This window comes from Anabas testudineus, chromosome 5 (genome assembly GCF_900324465.2).
Source record: "Anabas testudineus chromosome 5, fAnaTes1.2, whole genome shotgun sequence".
NCBI lineage: Eukaryota > Metazoa > Chordata > Actinopteri > Anabantiformes > Anabantidae > Anabas > Anabas testudineus.
The window spans coordinates 778,845-800,826 of record NC_046614.1 but is presented as its reverse complement, the minus strand read 5'-3'; the positions used below and the strand labels follow the sequence as shown (position 1 = coordinate 800,826).

The window sequence follows — 21,982 nt, the reverse complement described above, 5'->3', positions numbered from 1 at the left end:
CAGTAGTAGTAGCAATACTTGCAATTTAAACGTTATGATGCCCAATTGTAGTCGTGCTTTCCAAGTCTGTCTGTTCTTCCTAACTACTGCAAATACTGAGATCTGATCACAGTGCAAGCACAATCATGATGACATTAACACCACCGACAATTGCAAAGGCCCTGGGTTGGTTCTCGGATCTGCAGGTTGGAATCTGTATGGACCTATGAAGTATCTGATGCTATATTACTATGTACTCACTGCATTAAGTCTGTTGTGTCATTCTACTTCATATGAAATAGTCTTATTTTATTTGGCTATGATCTTCATTTACTCTCATTAGTAACAAATTTAAATGTTAAAACATTCAGTAATAATGGAAATAATATTATTATATTGATGACTAACAACAACATACTTAGCAGTGCTATCAGAGCCCACTAATTACTGGCTGGACTTAGTGGTGGTGAGGATGTGAGTGAAAGCCCCTCTCCAGCAGCTTCTAGAGGCTTCTACAAATATCTGTCCAGTCCAGTATGTAGAGCACATTTAAATACATAATATAGCCTCTAGCTAGTACAAATGAAAAGTCAGTCAACATCTATTAATGTTAGAAAAGACGACAGACCTGGACTCTTTTCCTGCTTTAGGGTTTGGACGGTTTTCTCATGCTGACAATAGGAGAACAACAACATGGAACCGCTACCTGAGATGCCACTGATAGCTCGTCTATGCCCCCTCTTCCACACTGCAAAGTGCACATTGTTACTATTATTTCATTTATTTAATTAATTTATTAATTTATTTATTTGAGGCCTTGCAGCAGCGCACCCTCCAGCAGATGGCGACCTAGGCAACTGCCCATATGGCCGTTTTTTTTTTTTTGTTCAATCTTTAAAAGTGGTGAAATCGATTTGATTATAATGATAAAGGTGCTTTTTCTCTTCTTGTCTCATACCCTCTCTCAGACCCTGTATATTTACTGCGGACCAGACTGTGTTTTTTTCTGCTTCATGTGTACAAGATGAGCCCCACACTGACTGATGAAGATGTCCAGATTAACAGAAATTCATACAGACTAACACTAAATTATGTCAATCATTAATTAATAATAACAAGGAAATTTAAGGACTCCTCCAGGAAGTGGTTTTATATACTTCAGGACAATACGCTGTTGACAGCAGCAATATTATTACGTCTAAGATTGAAAAACAAAAAGTAAAGCCAAAAGGAAGCAGAGATTACTAAGGAAAGATACAGTTAGGAAACATGTTCCAAGGTAGTGTGTGGAAGTTGTTCCTGGTGAACATGTTATCCTGTGGCCTGGAGGCGTGCATGGCTACCGTAGCTGTCTACATTCCACCTCTGCTGCTGCAGGCTGGCATGGAGGAATGCTACATGACTATGGTGCTTGGTGAGTAAACTATGTCTACTGGGTGGGATGTTTATGGTCAGGAATCAACACTGCAACGGATAGAAACCGATTTTCCTATTTATTTTGACCATTAAAGTACAGGATAAGATGATGTTTAAGTGATTTTCACTGTTACATCATTGTCCTGGTGTCAGAATTGACCCCGATGCCAACTGCTTCCAGCGTGAAGTTTGTTCACGTTGTTTCCATTTTCAAATTGGGGAACTGGAGACTGGAGAGAAGATGTAGAACTGGTTGCTGTCTTCTGCAGAAACCCAAACACCCTTATTTGGTCCCTAACATGGTCCCACCCACTTCCTTCTCTGCATCTTTGCAAAATCACAAACCTCCAGAGCTTCTTCTAACCAGTGAGCCAATCACCAAGAAGGAGGCATGAGCTAGTCTGATGCAGAGCTTCAAAAAACAGTTGCCATGAACCAGACCTGTGTGGAACCTTCATACTGGTCTCAATGCTGTAATGACAGCACGCACAGGATTTCATGCCACCGTCCACAGGAAGTATGAATGAGCCAGTGGGTGTGTGGGTAAATAGGCAGTGTCTTACATACATAATCAGCTCTCACCTCTTCATTGTTTTACCTGCCTATTCCTCCACATCAATGGAACTAAATTAACAGGTTTCTCTTATTTTGCCAGCAATAGGTCCAGTTCTTGGCATGATTTTTATACCAATGATCGGCTCAGCCAGTGATTCACATCATAGCCGTTTCGGTCAGCGACGCCCTTTTATCTGGATGCTGAGCCTGGGCGTTTTATTAGGCCTGCAAATCATGCCTCAGGCCCGACGTCTGGCTCTGCTGATGTCCCCACAGCACCATCACTGGCTGGAAGCTGCCCTGCAGGCTGCAGCTGTGTGTCTGTTGGAGTTCTGTGGGCAGGTGAGCTACCTTTCAGTAGGAGTGGGAGTGGGTCAGTCGCTCGCACAGTTGTCCGTGAACCCCAAGATATGTAGTTCAATTCTCGGTCCTACTGCCCATCTGGACACAACTCTAAGCCTTAGCAAAAAAAATGCAGCTTCTTGTCACAAGGATTTCCTCATTGGGTTTAATAGTATCAATTATTATCATTAGTACACACAACAAGGTCAAGGTTAATCAAAGAACAGAGCTTTCCATGACAAACCACACACAAAACAAGAATTCAGTGATACATTTGTAAATATAACAAAAATAATTTCTTCCATATTTACTTCATAAAAGTAGAACATTGAAGATTCACGTTTGTGCTGCCCACTAGTAACATGGCATGGCTAACATCCTGGTGCAGCCATGACAGCCCAGAGCTAAAATACTCTCTGGTCGGCAGAGCTGACATTAGATTTCTCAGAGAGGCCCGTGTCCCTCTCTCTCCTCACCATCAGCAGCACCACTGTGGATCATAAGGATCATAAATGGGACATTAACTTACCTTCCATAACAAAGAAGGTGTCCACGGACAAGAAACCCTGTAATTGCACAAGTGCAGTTTTTTATTGAGTTCCTGGCTACACTGGGTGTCAACTACCTGTACCTTGTACCTCACTGGGAGGTTGCTGTAGATAAAAGCGTCTGCCAGTTGACTAAATGTAAATGTAACTAAACCTTGTGTTGATCCTTCAGGCCTGTCTCACCCTGCTGGTGGCCCTGCTGTCAGACCTGTTCCCAGGCAAGGACGAGAACAGCAGAGCGTTCTCAGTTAATTCAATGATGATGAGCCTGGGGGGGTGCCTCGGGTAAGACCCTCAAAAACCTCACTAGTTATGTCTCACACTGGCTCCACGTATTTCAGTTATACTGTAACATGAATCTGCACACACTCAGTATCCACTCGGACGCTCTCTCACTCTTTATTCTGTCTTCCTGTGCCCTGATCACCAGTGTGTTGAACTTACATGTTAGCCATTTATGGCAGGCATGGCTTTTTATTGGTGAGCAGATACAGGGATGAGGGTGGGGGGTGGGGGGGTAGACAGAAAGAGACACATGAAACTGACACAAGGGCTGCAACTAGTAATTCTTTGCACTATCACTTAATCTATAAAATCTTATAAAATCTCAGAAAACATTGAAAGTGTTGAATACAAGTTTAACTATTTATTGGACTCTTACAGGAGATTAAGAACACATTGTTCGCCCCTTTGCTTCAAGTGGCTTCTTGCTTCTATTGTAACATTGTGGCAAATGAATGACAATATATAAAACAATGTAGAAATGTGAATCAGAAATGTGAAAAGGGTCAGTCATGATAATTTCATCATTTGCTCACATGCAAGACAAACAAAGAGTCACAAAAGCTTGTGCACTAACTGGCCAGAGACACTTGATCTAAGGACATAGTTAAAGACTAAGTAGTCACCACAGTCAAGCTTGTAGCAGCTAAAGAGGCAAACCTTTCCCTCAGAAGGTGGGTGTTTAGTGAAACATTTTCCATGTATTACCTAAACCATCAATCCTGCTGAGAATTATGCAGGTGCTGGAGCCTGTCCCAACTGTCTGGTCAAAAGTCGGGCGCATTCTGGACAGGCCACTAGTCTAGCGGAGTACTGCAGATTGAGATAAGACTAAAAGTCTTCATCCATGGTTCATTAGGGTTTTATTGAGCGCATTTTTGGCTTCGTAGTCATTTTTGTTACTTTTTAGTCATCTTTTGGTTTTCTTGCAGTCACCATATTAGCCAAAATGTACCAAAATGATGGACTGGAACACTGACGAGGATGCTCTTTAACTATCTCGATCTCTGCATTTAGGTTCTTGCTCCCTGCTGTGGACTGGAAGCACATACCCATAGCAACATATCTTGGAGGGCAGGGGGCCTTCGTTTATGCCCTGCTCACCTTCCTTTTCCTCTGCTGCCTCCTAACCACCGCCTTTATACCAGAGGAGACTGGAGGAGGAGGGAGAGAGACTGTTGTTCATCGGCCTTTAAAGAGCTGGAGCGGCAGTGGATCCTGCTCTCACTGGTCCCTGCCCCAGCCTCTGAATTTCTGTGTTGCACTGGGCCAGTGTGCATCAGCGTGTACGTCACTGTTACCTCGCCTGTATGCAGGATGCGTGCAGGTGCCAACGGTCATATGGAGACTCTTTGTGGCGGAGTTATGTAGCTGGATGGCGTTGATGAGTGTTATGCTCTTCTTTGTTGACTTTATGGGGAAGGGATTGTACCAGGGAGTGCCATGGGCAAAGCCCGAGTCAGAGGAAAGGAAACAATATAATGAAGGTAGGGTAAGTGCTTCTTTGGCTCTACCCCTTTCAGTTTAATGCAATCAGTGAAATCATTTTGTCTTGAACACATTTCTGTCTTTATAGGTGTGCGTATTGGCAGCCTGGGACTCTTCCTGCAGTTTGTGGTGTCAGTGCTGTGCTCCCTGATAATGGAACGCTGGATTGCCCTGCTGGGAGCGAGGGTGGTGTATATTAGCAGTGGAGTTCTGCTGGTGCTCACTACCGCAGTCATGAGTGTCTCAGACAGTGTGACAACTGTCACCGTCATGGTGGCTATGACAGGATATACACTTTGTGTCCTTCAGGTGCTGCCATACACACTGCTGTGTCAGTATCACTTGAACAAACAGGTGAGTTAGTCTCTGAAGCACACACCTCAGTATTATGCATAAAACCCTATTTTATTGAGAAGGTCCAGAGAGGACTAGACACAGCTCAAGCGAGTTCTCACGCTGATTCTTAGATATTAAAAAAAGAATGTGTACTCTTTGAACGAGGCTCGCCTCTAAAAACCAATCTAAAAATCCGAAACAGAGACCAAAACCGTAACATACATCCACGGTTTTGTGTCATGGTTGAGAAAAATAAAAACAAAACAAAGCCGAGGTGTAAGCCAAACACCTTAGTTTTAGTAGTAAAAAGTGTAAGATCTTAGTTTGTGATGGAGCACAGCAGAGCATAGTAGAGCAGGAAGGGCTATGTGAAGCTCAGTGGATAGTGTGGATTGATTTGAACTATTTTTACTCTTTGCAAATCTTTCATGCTTTTCTCCTTTAGGTTTTTTTCACCTCATCTAAACCAAGAACTTGTTTGCTCAGTACAAGCGACAACCCAGCGGCGCTCACTGTCTATTCCTGTGGCCACACAGAGGAGGAGATGTCATCTGAGGAGGACTTCTCTGATGGGTCACCCCATGTATCGCTGCTTGTAGGTGGAAATGATGAAGATGAAACAGACTGCACACCGGTCTCCCAAAGAGGGATGTGTTATGACATGGCTATACTGGAGAGCGCCTACCTGTTTTCACAAGTAAGGGTTGGGTGAAAAAAATGACATCACACATGAAGCTGATTTAAATATGAATATAATTTATACGAATGTGTAGTCAGCGAAATCATAATAATAAGGCACAAATTCCACTGTAGTGATTGAGTGATTTATTGCAGTCCACATACAACTGACAGGTCAGGTGACTTTTAACTTGAGACCTACAGTCCCTTGGAGTCATGTAGCTGTGTAGCCATTGCCCAACAGCAGACTTCCAACGAGATGCCTGTTGTTTGCCTAAAAGTGTGTCAGAGATTGTGTGAGTCACCTCTGCCCCAGTGCGCCTAAAAAATACAAGGTGATGAAACACTGACATATCGAGCTGTGGGTATGTATCTGTAGCTCTAAATGTGTTCGGGACTTGAGCCGTTAGACTAAAACCTGCTAATCTCAGTCTGGGGCATCTTTGGGTTTACGATCTATAGCTCCAGTTGGCAGCAACATGGAAGCTATTACAAGCCAGGATGTCAGTTTGCAGTTTTATATACAACCAACTAATTTACTAAATTAATTATATAGATTAATTATGTATTAAGTGCAGACTGACAACTTTATTTAAATGTTTGCTCAGATCAAATGTTGTAAATAGGTTTTTCATCACCAGGGAAAGCATTCTTCTGTCATCCACCACAGCTGTTTTGAGTGGTGTTCAGGTTTTGTGTTGTCCCTAAGATCACCAGTGTGCTTCTTCACACAATAACGTTTACCAGTTATGTGACATTGGAAGCTATTGTTATATTAGCAATAGTTATTAATCGTACAGTGTGATTATTGATCTTTTTCTTCCTTTTATTGTATTGTCTAGTATTAGTACAGACTTATATTGATTGTTTTGTTTTGACAATTATTATTATATTGGCTTTTATTTTTATAGTATAGTATAGTATAGTACAGTATAGCATAGTATAGTATAGTGTAGTATAGTATACTATAGCATAGCATAGTATAGTATAACATAGCATAGTATAGTACAGTATAGTATAGTATAGTACAGTATAGCATAGTATAGTACAGTATAGTATAGTATAGTATAGTACAGTATAGCATAGTATAGTATAGCATAGTATAGTACAGTATAGCATAGTATAGTATAGCATAGTATAGTATAGTACAGTATAGTATAGTATAGTATAGTATAGTATAGTATAGTATAGTATAGTATAGTATAGCATAGCATAGTATAGCATAGCATAGTATAGTATAGTATAGTATACTATAGTAAAGTATGATAGAATATAGCATACTATAGTACAGTATAGCATAGTATAGTACAGTATAGCATAGTATAGTACAGTATAGCATAGTATAGTATAGCATAGTATAGTATAGTATAGCATAGCATAGCATAGTATAGCATAGCATAGTATAGTACAGTATAGTATAGTATAGTACAGTATAGCATAGTATAGTACAGTATAGTATAGTATAGTATAGTACAGTATAGCATAGTATAGTATAGCATAGTATAGTACAGTATAGCATAGTATAGTATAGCATAGTATAGTATAGTACAGTATAGTATAGTATAGTACAGTATAGCATAGTATAGTATAGCATAGTATAGTATAGCATAGCATAGCATAGTATAGCATAGCATAGTATAGTATAGTATAGTATACTATAGTAGAGTATGATAGAATATAGCATACTATAGTATAGTATAGTATATCACAGCATAGCATTATAGCATATTTGTATATTTATACAAGTGGTTCTGAATGGTTCAAGTTCAAAATGGAATTCTGTATTTGCTGCAGGTGCTGCCTGCAATGTGCCTCGGGTCAGTAGTGCAGCTGGCTAAAAGTGTGAGGGCTTACATGGCCTCTGCCTGCTGCTTCAGTGTCCTGGCATTTCTCTGCTCCACAAGGGTCATCTACAGCCACACTGACCTCCAACCCTGACCACGTCTCCATCTCGAACAACTGCCGCAGAAACGCAACAGTAAACCCTCTGCTGTGCAGGGGCTAAAGTGGTTGCAAAAGAAGTGCATCCTGGGTGACAGAGATCTCATGTGAGAGGAGTTACTGCTCTCTCCTGGGGTTTCCAGAGGTTTGGGTACATGTCAGGCATATGGCACATAAACCAGCCCTTTAAGCATTGTGTTGTATGTTCATTCCTAATTCAAGAAACGAGCCACATGTCAAATGCAGCATTTACTGAAGGCCAGTAGTAACATGTAAGAATGAGCCGTTTCTGTGAGTACAAGAAAACAGACTCAATGATCATGTATAAGACGACTTTTTTTTTCTTGCATCGGGAGTGATGGGGAGTAATATCCTGCTGTGTAGTGTTGCTAAGAAACCACACTGGAATCGTGACATGCTCTGTTTGGCTTCTGCAGTATCACTTACATCCAGGAGGTGGTAACTAAGTGAAGCAAACGGAAACAAAAGAGAAATAGAAGAAAAAGAAATCAATTTTCTAAATAAAACTACCTCATCGATCAGGTGTCTGCTGATTCCACTTCGATTACTGAGCCACGTCAGTCACGGACATATCTTTTGAAAACGAGCTCTGTGTTACTAATGTTCTACATCACCAGACTATGTCTTTGCCACCTTTACAATTTATGTCACATTACATATGTAGCCTCATTCGAAATGATGGGGTATGTTTGAAGTCTTCATTCATTTGCATTTCCTCTCTTATGAAACCCTGCTAACTAAGCTGATTTTACACCAGTATGGTACATGCATCTGCTGAACTGTCTGCATCCGTCGTCACACTCTTCTTCCTCTTCTGTGTCCTTTTCTGGCACATTGCTGCACTTATTTCTAGGTTGCTACCACTGCTGATAAGAAGACTAGTGCGAAACCACAGACAGGACTGCACATCCTGTTACCCACAATGCACATGGAGCCACTCAAAGAAAACAGCTCCATAGTGCCAATAGAGGTCAAAATCTCCACAGGGAGCCTTTGAAGCATGCAAGTCAGAGCTTTAAGGTTTCAACATTATTGAGAGAATTATATTACTGGTCTGTGCTATGTTTAAATTAATAATAATACATTTGTGGCAGGTACATAAAAGCGTCATTTTTTATTATTTCACTCACTATCTCATCTTATTTTGATGTGACGATTGGCTATTTGGAGTCTGAGTGTTTGTGTGCTGCAGGACCACCAGAGGGCCTCTTTGCACCACTACAAACAGACCAGCACCCACAGCACATGAAGCCCAAGATGATAAAGATTTTATAAATCACCTTTGAGCGTTTCAAAGTTCACCTTGGAACTAGTTATGTAAATAAGGTACACACAAGGACATTGTTTGTTCAGGGCCACTATACTAATGTCCCCGAATGAATGTAGCAATGACTTATTGTTGGAAATATGTTTGATGTAGAAGGTGTAATAGACAAAGAGCTACAGTGGCAAGAAAAAGTATGTGAACCCTTTGGGATTACGTGGAGTTTTGCATGAATTGGTCATAAAATGTGCTCCGATCTTCATCTAACTCACAACAGTACAAAAACACAGTCTGCTGAAAATAATAGTACACAAACATTTTATGTTATGTTATGTTTTCATGATTGTATTGAACATAACATGAAAACATTCACAGTGCAGGGTAGAAAAAGTATGTGAACCTTTGGACTTAATAACTGGTTGACCCTTCTTTGGCAGCAATAACCTCAACCAAACGTTTCCTGTAGTTGCAGATCAGACCTGCACAATGATCTGGAGTAATTTTAGACCACTCCTCTTCACAAAACTGTTTCAGTGAATGGCTCTGTTAAGGTCATACCACAGCATTTCAATCGGGTTGAGGTCAGGACTCTGACTAGGCCACTCCAGAAGGTGTATTTTGTTCTGTTGAAGCTATTCTTTTGTTGAATTACTTGTATGCTTTGGATCATTGTCCTGTTGCATCACCCATCCTCTGTGGAGCTTCAGTTGGCGGACAGATGGTCTTACGTTTTCCTGCAAATTGTCTTGATAAACTCTGGAATTAACTTTTCCATCGATGAAAACAATCCATCCAGGCCCTGAGGCAGCAAAGCAGCCCCAAACCATGATGCTCCCTCCGCCATGTTTTACATGAAAACATATGTTTGTGTACTATTATTTTCAGCAGACTGTGTTTTTGTATTGTTGTGACTTAGATGAAGATCAGAGCACATGTTATGACCAATTCATGCAGAAAACCACGAAATTCCAAAAGGTGCCCATACTTTTTCTTGCCACTGTATGTTTCAGTGTGGATACAGTGAGCCTCTGATCACAGGAGGTCAGAGGGTCACGTATCCCCCACATGTGAGCAAAAGTACAGGAACAGACAAAATAAATTAAAGTCAATGAAACTTTCACATCCCCTGTTTGCAGTAAATGTATGGAGCCTGCCGGTCGTTAACACTTCCAGTCCTTCTTCTTTTCACTTTTTTTGTGTTTTCTGTAGCCCCCTTCACTCACATGAATTGGTTTTGGGGCTTTCTCCCTTCAATCTGCTCTTCCAGTGATTGACTTGACCAGTTGAAAACACCTTTTCCTTCTGGTATAGTTTGGCTGTTATCCCACTAGCTTTATTTTGTTCTGTTTCTACTTTGTCTTTAAAACGTTTCTTGTCTTATTTGTTCATTTGGATCTATATTTAATTTGTTTAACGTATAATGTAGAAATGTATTTATCATCAATAAAGACTCTTGTTTTGTTTAGTTCTTATCTTTACAACTCTCATGTTTTGATCATCAGCATTACCTTGACTGTGTATGTTGCTCAGTGCACCAGTGGTTTCTTTCTTTTTCAGCACATTCCAACTTGGTTTACTGGCTATACCAAGTGTTTGTGCAGTGCTTCTGTTGGACTTTCCCTCTATTTCAGATTCAAATGGGCTTTTCTCACATTGACAGCTCTCTGGTCTTCACAAGTAAATAAAAAAGCTATGGCTAAACCAAGCATAGAGTTATTTGTTGACTGACACACACCAGCGACAAGAAACACCTGCCAGCCACAAATTCCAGTACTTTAGCCCACTCACAATAAAAACGGTCTTACATCAGACTTTTGATGTTAAACCTCAATGCTTTTGGCTAATTAAATAAGCCTTGTTGTTCCGATATTCTCGGAGAGGATTGTAAAGTAACATATTATCATTGGCCATCAGATACAAAATATTGTTCTCCACAGGTTTAAGCTCTTACTTTCCATACATTTAGATAGACTGCGCTTTTAGAGTTCATGCAAACAATGATCTAAAATCTATATCTCAAGGTATATCATAAAATATCATAAAAACAATAGGTAACATATTTTGCACTTTCCTTTTAATATTTTAGAGGGGCTTCAGATAAAGTGATGACATTTTATTTCACTATAAGTAGAATTTCCTGTGTTGGGAAGGTTATTATTGAAATGTAACAGATCTTAATATCTTCACGAAGGTGAGAGGTAACGTTACACAGATTGGGTAAATGTTTTTAACTGGTTCAGATGGTATAAACCTGACAGTGTAAAGCTCACAACAGTACTCAACACTGATTAATATCAAACTGCCTGCGGAGCTTTCCTCAGGTTTGACACTGAACATTTTATTGTTCTCAGCATTTTTACCACTGCTAAAAAAAAAACCTTTCTACTGTGAAGTAACCTTCCAGTCCTTTTAAGATTTCAACTGATTTCACTTGCATTTATTTTATAACTGGATTACATGTAATCAGTTTCTCTCCAACACTGATTATTTTTCTTTGTCAGCATAGCTTTATATATTTTCACCTGATATGCTCACATGATTCATATTCTGAGAGAAATTTGGATTTTAACAACCTGCATACAGTGTACTCGTTTGGCCCAAAAGCAGGTTAATCCAGATCTGTGGTAATGATCTGCTGCGATAAGTTCACAAAAGGCATGTAAGCGTGTAGCAAGCGTGATCTAACTGGCATCAAATATAATGGAGGTTACAATGCATCAGAAGCATGAATGGACTTTATTATCTGGGCTGGAAAACAGAACAAAACTAAGATAAGATAATATTTTATTGATCTCTATTAGGGGAAAATTCAGGTAAGAGACAGCAGAGCAAATAACCAGATATGAGAATAGTACCAGAATTCATCTAGAATATAGTAAAATAAATTCAAAAATGATAAAAACTATAATAATAATAATATGTATGACTCAGATGAGATAGATAATAAAGTGTGTGCATAAGTGATATTGTGCAAGAATAAAGTTCATTCAGGCAACAAAGACATTAGTGCTATAAAGCTATGCAATCAGGCAAATCAGTCTGTGATTAATTGGGTTATTTGAGTTTGCTGGAAGCAATAGAGATTGTGGATTGTGGTGGCAGCAGGTAAAAGGGACCTGCGATAGCACTCCTTCAACACACTGACGGTCTTGGTGTATCTTGTGCCTCTGTGATATGTTAACCTGGTGGAGTAACATTAATAACACTGAATGTTTTGTAGTTGATGTATTTTCTTGATTAACACAGAAAATTAAAAGACATGCATTACACAGTCTCACTTTTTGCTGTGTATTTTTATTTTAGTTTTTAACATGTTCCTGCCATCACTGAACATCAATGAAGACGCATCAGCTGGTGCAAACTGTGCAAAACACGCAGGTCTGATGTTGCATCAGTTGTTCTGACATTTCCATCTGGAGGATCCCATGGGTTAGTAATCTCCCTCTTTTTGTCCATGTTTAATCAGTAACTCTGAGATCGACACATGCGGTCTATTAAACAATACTGTCACAGAGCCTTTCTCCCAGATATCTCCACCTGACACGACTTGGCTGCACCTTTTTATTCTAGTTTGGCAGACGTGCTACGGAATAAGGCAGGATGAGCTCATCAGATGAGGCCAAGCTTGGATATTTCACTCATCCTGGGTCTCTGCTAGTGGGATTCCTCCATCAACACATGGCAGTCAGAATTTATCGAGCGGCAGCCAATCAAAGCGCTACGTTTAGGGCGAGCCTCCGCGGGGCTCGGCCAATCGGGGACGCGGAATAAGACCCGTGCCTCCGAGTTGTGCAGCGACGCCGTCACGTGACTCTGGGAAAAGGAATGCCAACATGGACCCGTGGCAAGGACGGGATGTGAGTGTGATCCCGTAACACGACGGGGGACAAGGAGCAGAGAAACAGTACAAACCATCGACGGCCCCGCGTCTCTCCACCGAGCCTCCTCCGGAGTCCACACGGTAGGTCGGGTCGAATATCCGGGATTCTCCTGCGCGTTTCCTCCGGAGACACGGAGCGGTAGAAATAGAAGATTTTTTTGACCCAGCCGAACTTGAGAGTCGAGCATTCCTGTGCACACACAGTCGTCTTGTGGCGGATTACCATCTAACGACCGCCCCTGCTGTACAAAAAGAGTCAGAGCGCCGTTTCATCGTCGCTTCACTGCACGCTGTGTGCTCGGGGGGACTTTTCCTCGACATATGGTTATGGGCGCGTCAGTGTGGCCCGTGTTTACCCAGCGCCTTGTTACTGCTCTGCCCTGCTGCAACATGTGCCTGACGCACTGACAGCAACAACAGGCTTCCTGTACACAAACAGGGAGGGATCTCTCCACTGTAAGCCCTGTATGTGGTGGTGGTGGGGGGGGTCTGCGGCCCTGTTAGGGGTCCTAGATAGGTTCCAGGGGGTACACCTGCAAGAAAATGTCAATGTTGCATCAGAATACATGTATTACATACTAGAAATTGATCAAATAAAAAAAATGTCTCTTATACATTTTCTACCACCTCTGGGACCTGAAGATAGCCCCTTTAAAGAGGCCCGATATCTAATGTCAAAATGATGGGGTCATGTGTAATTCTGGGGAAACAAGGTTCAAGGCTAGGTTACCAACTTAGCAAAATGGACAGTTCTCCACCTCCAAAGAAAAGTAAAGATTTCATTCAGTTTATATTGTCCACACACAAATGCATAAATAATGTCCAGATGACAAACTAATACATATTACATATCATTTGAGTGTAGTTGCAGTGGACTTAAAAGGAGCTTTGAGGTGCATCTATAAGGGTTGAGCAGCAAATTTCTCCCCAAACAGATTAATTGGGCCATGGGTTACTTGGTCATAAATCCAAGGATTGGTGGTTTGAACTCTTCCTGTCTTGTCTACATGTTAAAATGTTCTTGATAAAGAAGATCCAAACATATGTAATGTAGAAAAACTTCTCTAAAATGTGGATCTGTAGTAGGGCTGAACATTAGCTCACTATTATTGTTTATCGATTTAAAGCAGAGGTGTGAGATGATGGTAAGAAAATAATAATTGTATTTGTTGTAAAAAACGATCATTTTGATGGATTATATTCCATTATTAACTCTTAATCATTATTGCCAGATTTGCTTATTAATATTGTACCTTTAGCCATATCTATCACCAAGCCCTAGTTTATGGTTTGAAATAGGGATGCAGAGAACGTCCGGCAAACATTTTGTTGCTAGTTGTGCAAATGATTAAAGGTCATACACTAAAATAAAAGCTAAAATTTGTAACTTTAGCTAGTAGTAGCATGCATCTCTACGTCTCCCGGCCCTTCCCCTTGATGCTTTGCTCAAATTCTGGTTCTCTCTTTACAGTCCATTTACATTTTAGTCATTTAGCAGACGCTTTTATCCAAAGCGACTTACAAGTCAGTACAATGGCAGGCAGGGCAGCGTGAGGAGGTCTTGCCTAAGGACCCCTACTGGAGGTAGCCACAGCTGGGATTTGAACCCCAGTCTCCCACATGGGAGGTGGTGTTACTAGTACACTAAAAGTCCTTTGTGTATTTGTCGTTATGACCTTATAATAAAAAAGGAACTACAAAACTTACTGTACATAGAGGTCCTCTGATTGGTTTGAAAGGTAAGCCTCACCTTTAGAAAACATTTTTGTGCACTATCAGGTAGTTCAGTGTTTCTGTGTCACAGGAGGCATCATCAACACCTCCACTTTAGAATATGTTAAGGAGAGTATTTCTACTAAAGATTTTCAAAATAAGGGATATACTTTAGCTTTAAGCAGGAAAAAGGCTAAAAAAAAAGTATCTGAGAATTTAGCAAACCATTTGCATGTGTGGGATAAACTGTGTTTTTTTACACTGTACATGAAAGTGGCTACTTACTTTTCATCATAGGCATGTCATAAACCTCTACCTTCTTTTAATTTGCAGGTTTTTGTGATTCCTCTTCTGGATAGAGTTTCCTCAACATCCTCTCTTCAGTGTTTGGCCTGGATCAATGGTGTCGCTCAGCAGCAGAACGCTGAGTTTGGAGAACGACCTGTTCAGGGACAACAGCAGTCTGTTCTCCATTGGCCTGGGGGACGGTGTCTGCAGCGAGGGGGGAAGTTCCGCCTCCTGCGATAGCCCAGAGGCCGGCGAGCCAGGAGCTCTGCACAGCTCCAGCCTTGGAGAGGAGGAAGATGAGGAGGAGGAGGAGGAAGAAGATGACGATGACGAGGCCCGTCTACATATTTTTCTAGGAGCAGCCGGAGAAGAGGAACCTGTTAGTCAGGATCTTCTGCTGCCAGAATTCCCCTTTCATCCTTCTTCCCCATTCTCCCCAACGCTGGAGGACATAGAGGAGTTTTTGAGAGAAAAGATGGAATTGGTCAAAGAGGAGCTACTGGCCCCAATAGAGGAAGTATCTGCTCTGCCATGCCGCTCCTCTGCCTCTCCATCCTGCACTGTCCCCACAGCCTCGTCTTCACAGACTTGCAGTGACCCAGGGACTGCTGCCTCCCATCGCACTTCCAGCACAAACTCCCCTCAGATGGAGCCAAACAGCCCCAGCCCGGCTGACCATTCCCCTTCTTCCCAAGTAAGCCCCTCATCAACCACCTTAACCCCCCCAATGGTCCTGGGCACTCCTCTGGTTCTCCAGCTCCAGACTCTGCCTCTGGCCCAGCCTCAGGCCGCAGCGGGCTCTGCTCCTGGAGCCCAAAATAATATTTGGCTCACTCATCTCGTCATGGGGCTCCAGGGTGCTACAGGACAAAATCTCACCCTGCTGACCCACCAGTTACCCTCCACCCCCACCGCCTTGCTATCACTAAACAGTGGCGAGACCAAGTCAGCTGACCAGAAGTATGTGAAGATCGCCCCGCTGCCCATCACAATGAGGACTCTAGAGATCACAGGTGTGGCGGGGGGCGGCGCTCAGGCCAGCGGTCTGTTGAAGTCGGTGGGCCCCCGCGTAACAAGAGTGCCGCCAACAGAGAGGGTACATAAATGCTCCCACCCAGGCTGTGGCAAGATGTACACCAAAAGCAGCCATCTGAAAGCTCACTTCCGCCGGCATACGGGAGAGAAACCCTACATGTGCAGCTGGCCTGAGTGTGGCTGGAGGTATGTACTACAGTAATGCACCAGGTTCAACAGCAGGTTCTAATTTGTGGATTGAAGACCACTGGTTGATGCAAAAGGGTGCGAAATGTTGTTCTAGTCACATCACTAGAACAACATTTAGCATTTAGCTGGAAATAGCTGGTTTCACTGGGTCCTAGTGAAACCAGCTATTTTTAGTCTCCTTCTCCTCCTCCTTGGTGTCTGATTGAAAACATTGTTTTTTTTCCATCCTGTGAACATTTCCTCACCAACCAAGTAATAAGAACCTAAAATAACAAAAGCACAGCTGAATGTATCGTTGTCTTTCAGCTGTTGTTCATGCGTCCATGTTCTCACGGTGAGCTGGTGTGGCTCTGACCAGCTTCATATTAACTTCATATTATGTTACATCTACTTTGATTTCATAATTGTGTTTTACGTGATAATGTAGTTGGATCGACTCTTCCCCCAGTGGCTGGAGTTTTTGCAAAGGTTCTGTCTTCATGAATTCTACAGGGCCATTGTTACTAAGATGTAACTGAAGGGAATGGTGGATTTGTTTAGGTTGTTTAGGTTGGCAGTTCTCCAAAAGCAAGAAGCCCAGAACATTTTTACTTACAGTAATCATCAAACTCATGCAGGGGACTTGAACATTTCATCCCTGAAGGGATAAAGTCAGTAGAATAATCTGGAAAAAAAAGTCTTCATTTGAATTCCCTCTGCAGCTGTGTTCTTCTTCTTGTGTCATTAGGTTCTCCCGGTCTGACGAACTGTCTCGTCACCGCCGCTCTCACTCCGGCATCAAGCCTTACGAGTGCTCCCTGTGTGAGAAGAAGTTCGCCCGCAGTGACCACTTATCCAAACACACAAAGGTCCACCGCAGCTCCAGGCCCAGCAGGATTATCAGAGCCACTATGTGACAACACTTAAGCTGGCCTAAACCCTGCCCTACTACCAGCCACACTCCCTGCCTGGCCTGGCTTGCTACTTTGACTTGGCAGGAAGTGCAGGGGTCTGAGTCTCCCTCCCTCAGGATTTTTGGTGCTTCACAAGCAGAACTTTCAGTAGAATCTTGAGAGCTGGCTGCTGTTCCACCTCATCATTTCCTTCCTTTCTCTCCTCCCTGCTTTCACTGTTTCCTCTGAGCAGCTCATCTCAAACTGAGCTAACAGCCACCTCAGGAAAAGACTAAGCTTAAAGTTTCCTGGCCTTCACACACACACACGCACACACAGAAAAAACTAAACACATAACAAGAGACAGTCTTACAGAAAGGCACTTACTGCAGCCACTGCTCCCTCCTGTTACCATACAGCAGTCTGGCACCAAGCAATGTAATAATGAGAGCATTTGTAATCACACAATCTTTTAATTCGCCCCTCTTGCTCAAAGCCAAACATGAGGGTCCAAACAGATTAAGCTGCCCAACGTCTTTGTATCATGTTGTTAAAGTGAAAATTTACTTTTAGGCGTCACATATATGTCACGTGTCCTAATCTTGTAAGGAACAAGATTCACGTGGCACAGCGCGATAGCCATCTCTGTGAAATCCTGATTAAATCAAGTATTTCCAATTTCAGAGTTACAGTTTACTCTGAATGAACACTATGACTCTTGATGTGGTGAGTGAATGCTGACACGTTGATTCAGTTGTATTAAACTTGTGGTTTTGCCTCACAATTTAGCAGAGCTGAAAAATTCTCCTAAACTTCCACACCTGGCCTTTATTGCATTTGTCCAATCGTAACCCTTCATGTGTTTACCTGTATGCCTTTTCTCAGACCTCCAATACCCTAATTTGTATCTATTGCCTTTGTCCATATCACAAAACCTCACTTGATCCTACTGTTGTACTCTTATCATATGACTGCTCTTATTTAACTGTGATCTGAACTGGGGGTTGCCAAACCAGAAATCCCTGTTCCAGCCCTGTAAGAGCATGAAAACAACACCTCTTGGTGCGTGACAGTCCTTTGTTCTTTAAAATTGTCTTTTTAGAAAAAAATGGTTACGCTGCCAACTTATGAGGCCTAGAAACTTCTTGGCCTCCATGTTGAACCCTGGCTCAATGGTGCAAAAGTGACATTAGACACTGCTCTGTAGTATTTACAGTAGCATTACTGTAAACACCTGTTTCTGTTGATTATAGCAGCAAGAAAAGCTAATAGTTTAAACAGCTGGAAAGGCAGCTACCAGTTATTCAATGATATGTATTAGCATACTCAATATAATGTGTAAACATAAAGAACAAAATAGTGTGTACAGCTTGTAGCCTTTAAATAGATGGGGTTTTTATTATCCACGGATTTTCAGTCAGTGCATTAAGCTATTCAGTCTTTCTGGAGAGGTTTTTGGTCTCTTCTGTTGGTTTGATTGTAGCATGATCAATCTGTGGAATGTCAGACCGATTACGGTCTGGGATTTAAGAGTCCCGCTGTATCGCTGACAGACCATTTGAAGCTGAGTCTGCTGGTCTCAAGTGCACTTGTGTAAGTGGATAGTGAGAAACAGTTGTTGTGCTCTTATTGGCAGTTCCTCAAAATGTATTGGAACCATAAAATGCCAAAAACAAACATTTTTTAAGGAAGTTAAAATCGCACGGCATTGTGCAGCCATTATTATCTGTTCTTGGATCATCAACACTCGGGTAGTTGTCAACCTACGACGAACAGACTGTACAGCTGAAAGCTTCACATAACTGGATTGACTCTGTAGAGCCAGCGGACACTCAACTGCTACAAAGCCTAGGCCACTGGCAAACTGAACCTAACGCAAGCAGCATTAGTGCTTTCAGATAAACTCAAAAGCAGAGCACCTCTGCATGTAGCAGTGCACAGCAATCGGCCGCGTATCTTTGTCTTATTAGCATCATAGATGCACCTGGTTTCATTCGTGGGAAAACGACCACGCTTAGTAATACAGAAACCCATTTAAAGGCAGACAGACGGGCAGACAGGTTTATCTGTCTGAACCAGTGCTGTCTTTGTGTCTGAGCCTCCCCAGGCTGCTTCTACTGACCTACATAAGGACCTGTATCCTGTAATAATCATTCAATTCTCTTTCTCTCTCACTCTCTTGTTGTGTCTCAATCCTGTCGGTGTTTGTGGTCGAACACAGGCTGTTTTTTTTGTTTGTTTGTTTGTTTGTTTGTTTTTGTTTTTTTAAATACCAGAAATGCTATTTTCCTATTTGCAGAAATAAACAGCAAAAACAAAAATGAAAATGATAAATGCTTTGCTTCGTTGTTATTTCAAGGATGCTTAAAAAGTGATGTGAATGTGTCATGAAGGCACGGAGCAGCTGTGGGGAAATGTAACCGTTACAGAAATAATGTGAAAATATGTCATGTTTAACACAATACACCATTATCATGTGGATTAATATGCTGTAGTTTAGGAATGTCATAGTAAATGACTACTCAACATTAACTACAGGTCACACTAGTAGTGGAAAGTGCTTTTACTCAAGTAGTGTACTTAAGGCTGAGCTCACCATTGTTCTTACATTATCAGTTACATTTCTGCTAATAGGATAAGATAAAAACCATTAGGAGCCCATTTCCCAGGGATTTGGATCACATGTGGACAGCACCACATACAAGTCTAAAAAACACCTTTCGATCTGACCACCTTGACCACTTGCAGAGGAGGTCTAAGACCACACTTCTCTTTTTGTCTGATGCTTCCTTCTCCTGGTCTGCTCCACACCTTGGAGATGCGTGCATACAGACAGGTGTGAGGGATGTTGTGTCTCAACTATCCACTTGTGTTCCCATCGTTCGAGACATTTTACAGCCGAGCTCTACAGTGCCACTCAACCTTATTCAGCTTTTTTCAGTTTTGCGATTCATATCTTAACCAATGTAACCTCCTCCATCGACATCATGTCCAGTATCAGCAGATAGTTCTTTTTGGCACCATATGAATTAGTGGCTAGCTTATGAGCTAGAGCCGAAGTGTCACATAAAGCTAAAGCTAAAGACAGTAAATCTTATAAAAGATCTTATGCAAAGAGAAATGAAGGACTGTATGAGGGTTGATTTTCGTTACTCTTTTCCTTTTCCTTGTTGATTTCCCCTCCACCACCCTCAAGTGGCCAAACAATGAGCACAATTACAGTGTCCTTACGTATTTCTACTGTACGTCTCCTCCAGGTACAGGAGCTGTAAAACAGTCTGTTGTTTGCTACTTTAGTCACTTGACACAGAGTTCAACAACATGCTAAATATCAGAGAGTCTGGCGAACATGTCGTCTATTTACACATCACATGTAGTTTATAGAGCACATCTGGTATATTTGCACGAGTAGTTGTCATTATAGCTGAGGTTAACAGCCTGTGTTCATCGTCACTGCCTCTCTGCTTCTTTACCCACAGACTATTTGATTGAAATGACACCATTCTGAATTTCCTGCAGCATGTGACAGCTGGGATTACAGCACAGAATGAGTGGCAGGATACCCACATCAAGGCCACTCCAGAGTCTCTAGATAAAATGTGCTGCAGACAGCTTTCAGTCCTGTCATCACTTTCCGTTGCTGATCATACTGCTGCAGTATGATGCAATATCTCATAGTTCGATACTCAAGCAAGCAAAGGAAGCTGCAGCTCTATCTCCACGCATATCAGGTTGGAATGTGTGGTTTTCCAGTTGTGTTTGGCAGGGAGCGAGCGCCCAGCGCAAACTGGGACTGTCTTCAAAGCAGAAATCATCGCTGCCTCCTTTCCTGCTCTGCTCTTTTACAGAGTCACTAATCTGGGACAATGCATTCAGAGAAAGCCGCTCATCTGATTCTCGTCATGCTGTTTTGATTTGTGAGCTGTAGCTGAGGCAGGCGCCTGAAGAGAACGTTTTATGAGCGGAACAGGGCAGAACAGGAGAGCAGAGCAGAGAAGGAAGTTTCTGTTTTAGAAATGAAATGTGGCCACAGGCTGTAATGTAATAAGAGTAGCAGACAACTGTTGTGAGCGGAGGTTACTATAGGGCAGAGTCTTTAAAGAGGAACAGTGGTGCCTTTAAAAAGCTGTTTAACGTCCTCCTCCTAAAGCTAAAGACCAGACACTAACGTGTGTGTTGTTCTAAGTTAATGCATAGAGTAGTTCAGTGCTGTTACTTTCATGCATTTGATTTGATGTGACATTAAAGTGTGAATGAAAACATACTCAGATTTTTAATTAGCAGGATGGGAAATGACAAAAACGTTTGTCAAATAGTTGCCGTTTAATTTTGACTAATCATTACACGTCTTGTCAACAAGATATGTAGACAGTTAATAGTTTGTTAACATATTCAGCCATAACAGCTTCATTGGGTGATAATGTATATTTTTAAATACAAACAAAACATTACATTGTGAATATGGTAAGGCACATTGAATAGCATGACAGTGACTGAAAATTGTTAAGGATCGTTTTTGAACTTACATTATATTTGATCATTCTTCTTAAATCATGTACTGCAGTTAAGTAGTGTTGGATTCCAAAGTAAAATGTCTAGTATGTAAATGTTCTGTACTTATATAGTGCTTTTCTACCTAACTGGTACTCCAAGCACTTTACACTGCGTCTCATTCATTCACTCACACACTGATGGCAGAGCTGCTATGCAGCTGATCTGACTCACCGGGGGCAACTAGGGGTTCAGAATCTTACCCAAGGACATTTTGGCATGTGACGTAGCAGACGGGAATCAAACCACCGATCCTATGATTAGCAGACAACTGCTCCACCTATTAAGCCACAGCCACCCCGTAGTAAAGTAACACATGACAAACACACAATAAAGATTGACTAAATGTCAATCTTCAGCACAGTATCAGTATCTATCTCTCCTGCTGTGATGAATTGCTCAACCAGCAAGTCAATCCTGTAAAACCACTCCAAAAATAATCACTCTCTGGTCGTTGACTGCGTCACATTAAGACATGAATAGTGCTAATGTTTTTTGGCTGAGTGTCAGAATCATAGCAGGACTATTACTGTATTCTAATTGACTCCTCTGAATGAGTCCCGCTAGATATTGCAGCTGCTCTCATATGTTTTTTTAATTGTGG

General features: G+C 41.8%; 2 protein-coding genes across 4 annotated transcripts; both read left to right on the top strand.

The window, feature by feature from the left end:
* The first annotated feature begins 1,123 nt into the window (after nucleotides 1-1,123).
* On the top strand, nucleotides 1,124-8,780 carry LOC113151687 (solute carrier family 45 member 3). Its single transcript, XM_026344562.1, has 7 exons — nucleotides 1,124-1,393; nucleotides 2,051-2,292; nucleotides 3,013-3,125; nucleotides 4,140-4,609; nucleotides 4,699-4,964; nucleotides 5,392-5,643; nucleotides 7,419-8,780. Exons 1-7 carry the CDS (start codon nucleotides 1,249-1,251, stop codon nucleotides 7,560-7,562), a joined length of 1,632 nt encoding a protein of 543 aa, XP_026200347.1. The 5' UTR covers nucleotides 1,124-1,248; the 3' UTR covers nucleotides 7,563-8,780.
* Nucleotides 8,781-11,381: 2,601 nt separating this feature from the next.
* si:ch211-117k10.3 (Krueppel-like factor 15) lies at nucleotides 11,382-17,242 on the top strand. Of its 3 annotated transcripts, none has more exons than XM_026344567.1 (4): nucleotides 11,383-11,663; nucleotides 12,154-12,811; nucleotides 14,777-15,952; nucleotides 16,683-17,242. In XM_026344567.1, exons 3-4 carry the CDS (start codon nucleotides 14,844-14,846, stop codon nucleotides 16,849-16,851), a joined length of 1,278 nt encoding a protein of 425 aa, XP_026200352.1. In that variant the 5' UTR covers nucleotides 11,383-11,663; nucleotides 12,154-12,811; nucleotides 14,777-14,843; the 3' UTR covers nucleotides 16,852-17,242. The 3 variants fall into 3 exon arrangements, with proteins under 3 accessions (XP_026200354.1, XP_026200352.1, XP_026200353.1); XM_026344568.1 differs by having other exon boundaries at nucleotides 11,383-12,279; nucleotides 12,421-12,811; XM_026344569.1 differs by having other exon boundaries at nucleotides 11,382-12,279.
* The last annotated feature ends 4,740 nt before the right edge of the window (nucleotides 17,243-21,982 follow it).

Coding starts and splice junctions, on each gene's coding strand:
- LOC113151687 (XM_026344562.1), top strand. CDS start 1,249: ATGTTCCAAGGTAGTGTGTGGAAGTTGTTCCTGGTGAACATGTTATCC. Junction 1,394..2,050: donor CTACATGACTATGGTGCTTG/GTGAGTAAACTA, acceptor TTATTTTGCCAG/CAATAGGTCCAGTTCTTGGC. Junction 3,126..4,139: donor AGCCTGGGGGGGTGCCTCGG/GTAAGACCCTCA, acceptor CTCTGCATTTAG/GTTCTTGCTCCCTGCTGTGG.
- si:ch211-117k10.3 (XM_026344569.1), top strand. CDS start 14,844: ATGGTGTCGCTCAGCAGCAGAACGCTGAGTTTGGAGAACGACCTGTTC. Junction 15,953..16,682: donor TGGCCTGAGTGTGGCTGGAG/GTATGTACTACA, acceptor TTGTGTCATTAG/GTTCTCCCGGTCTGACGAAC.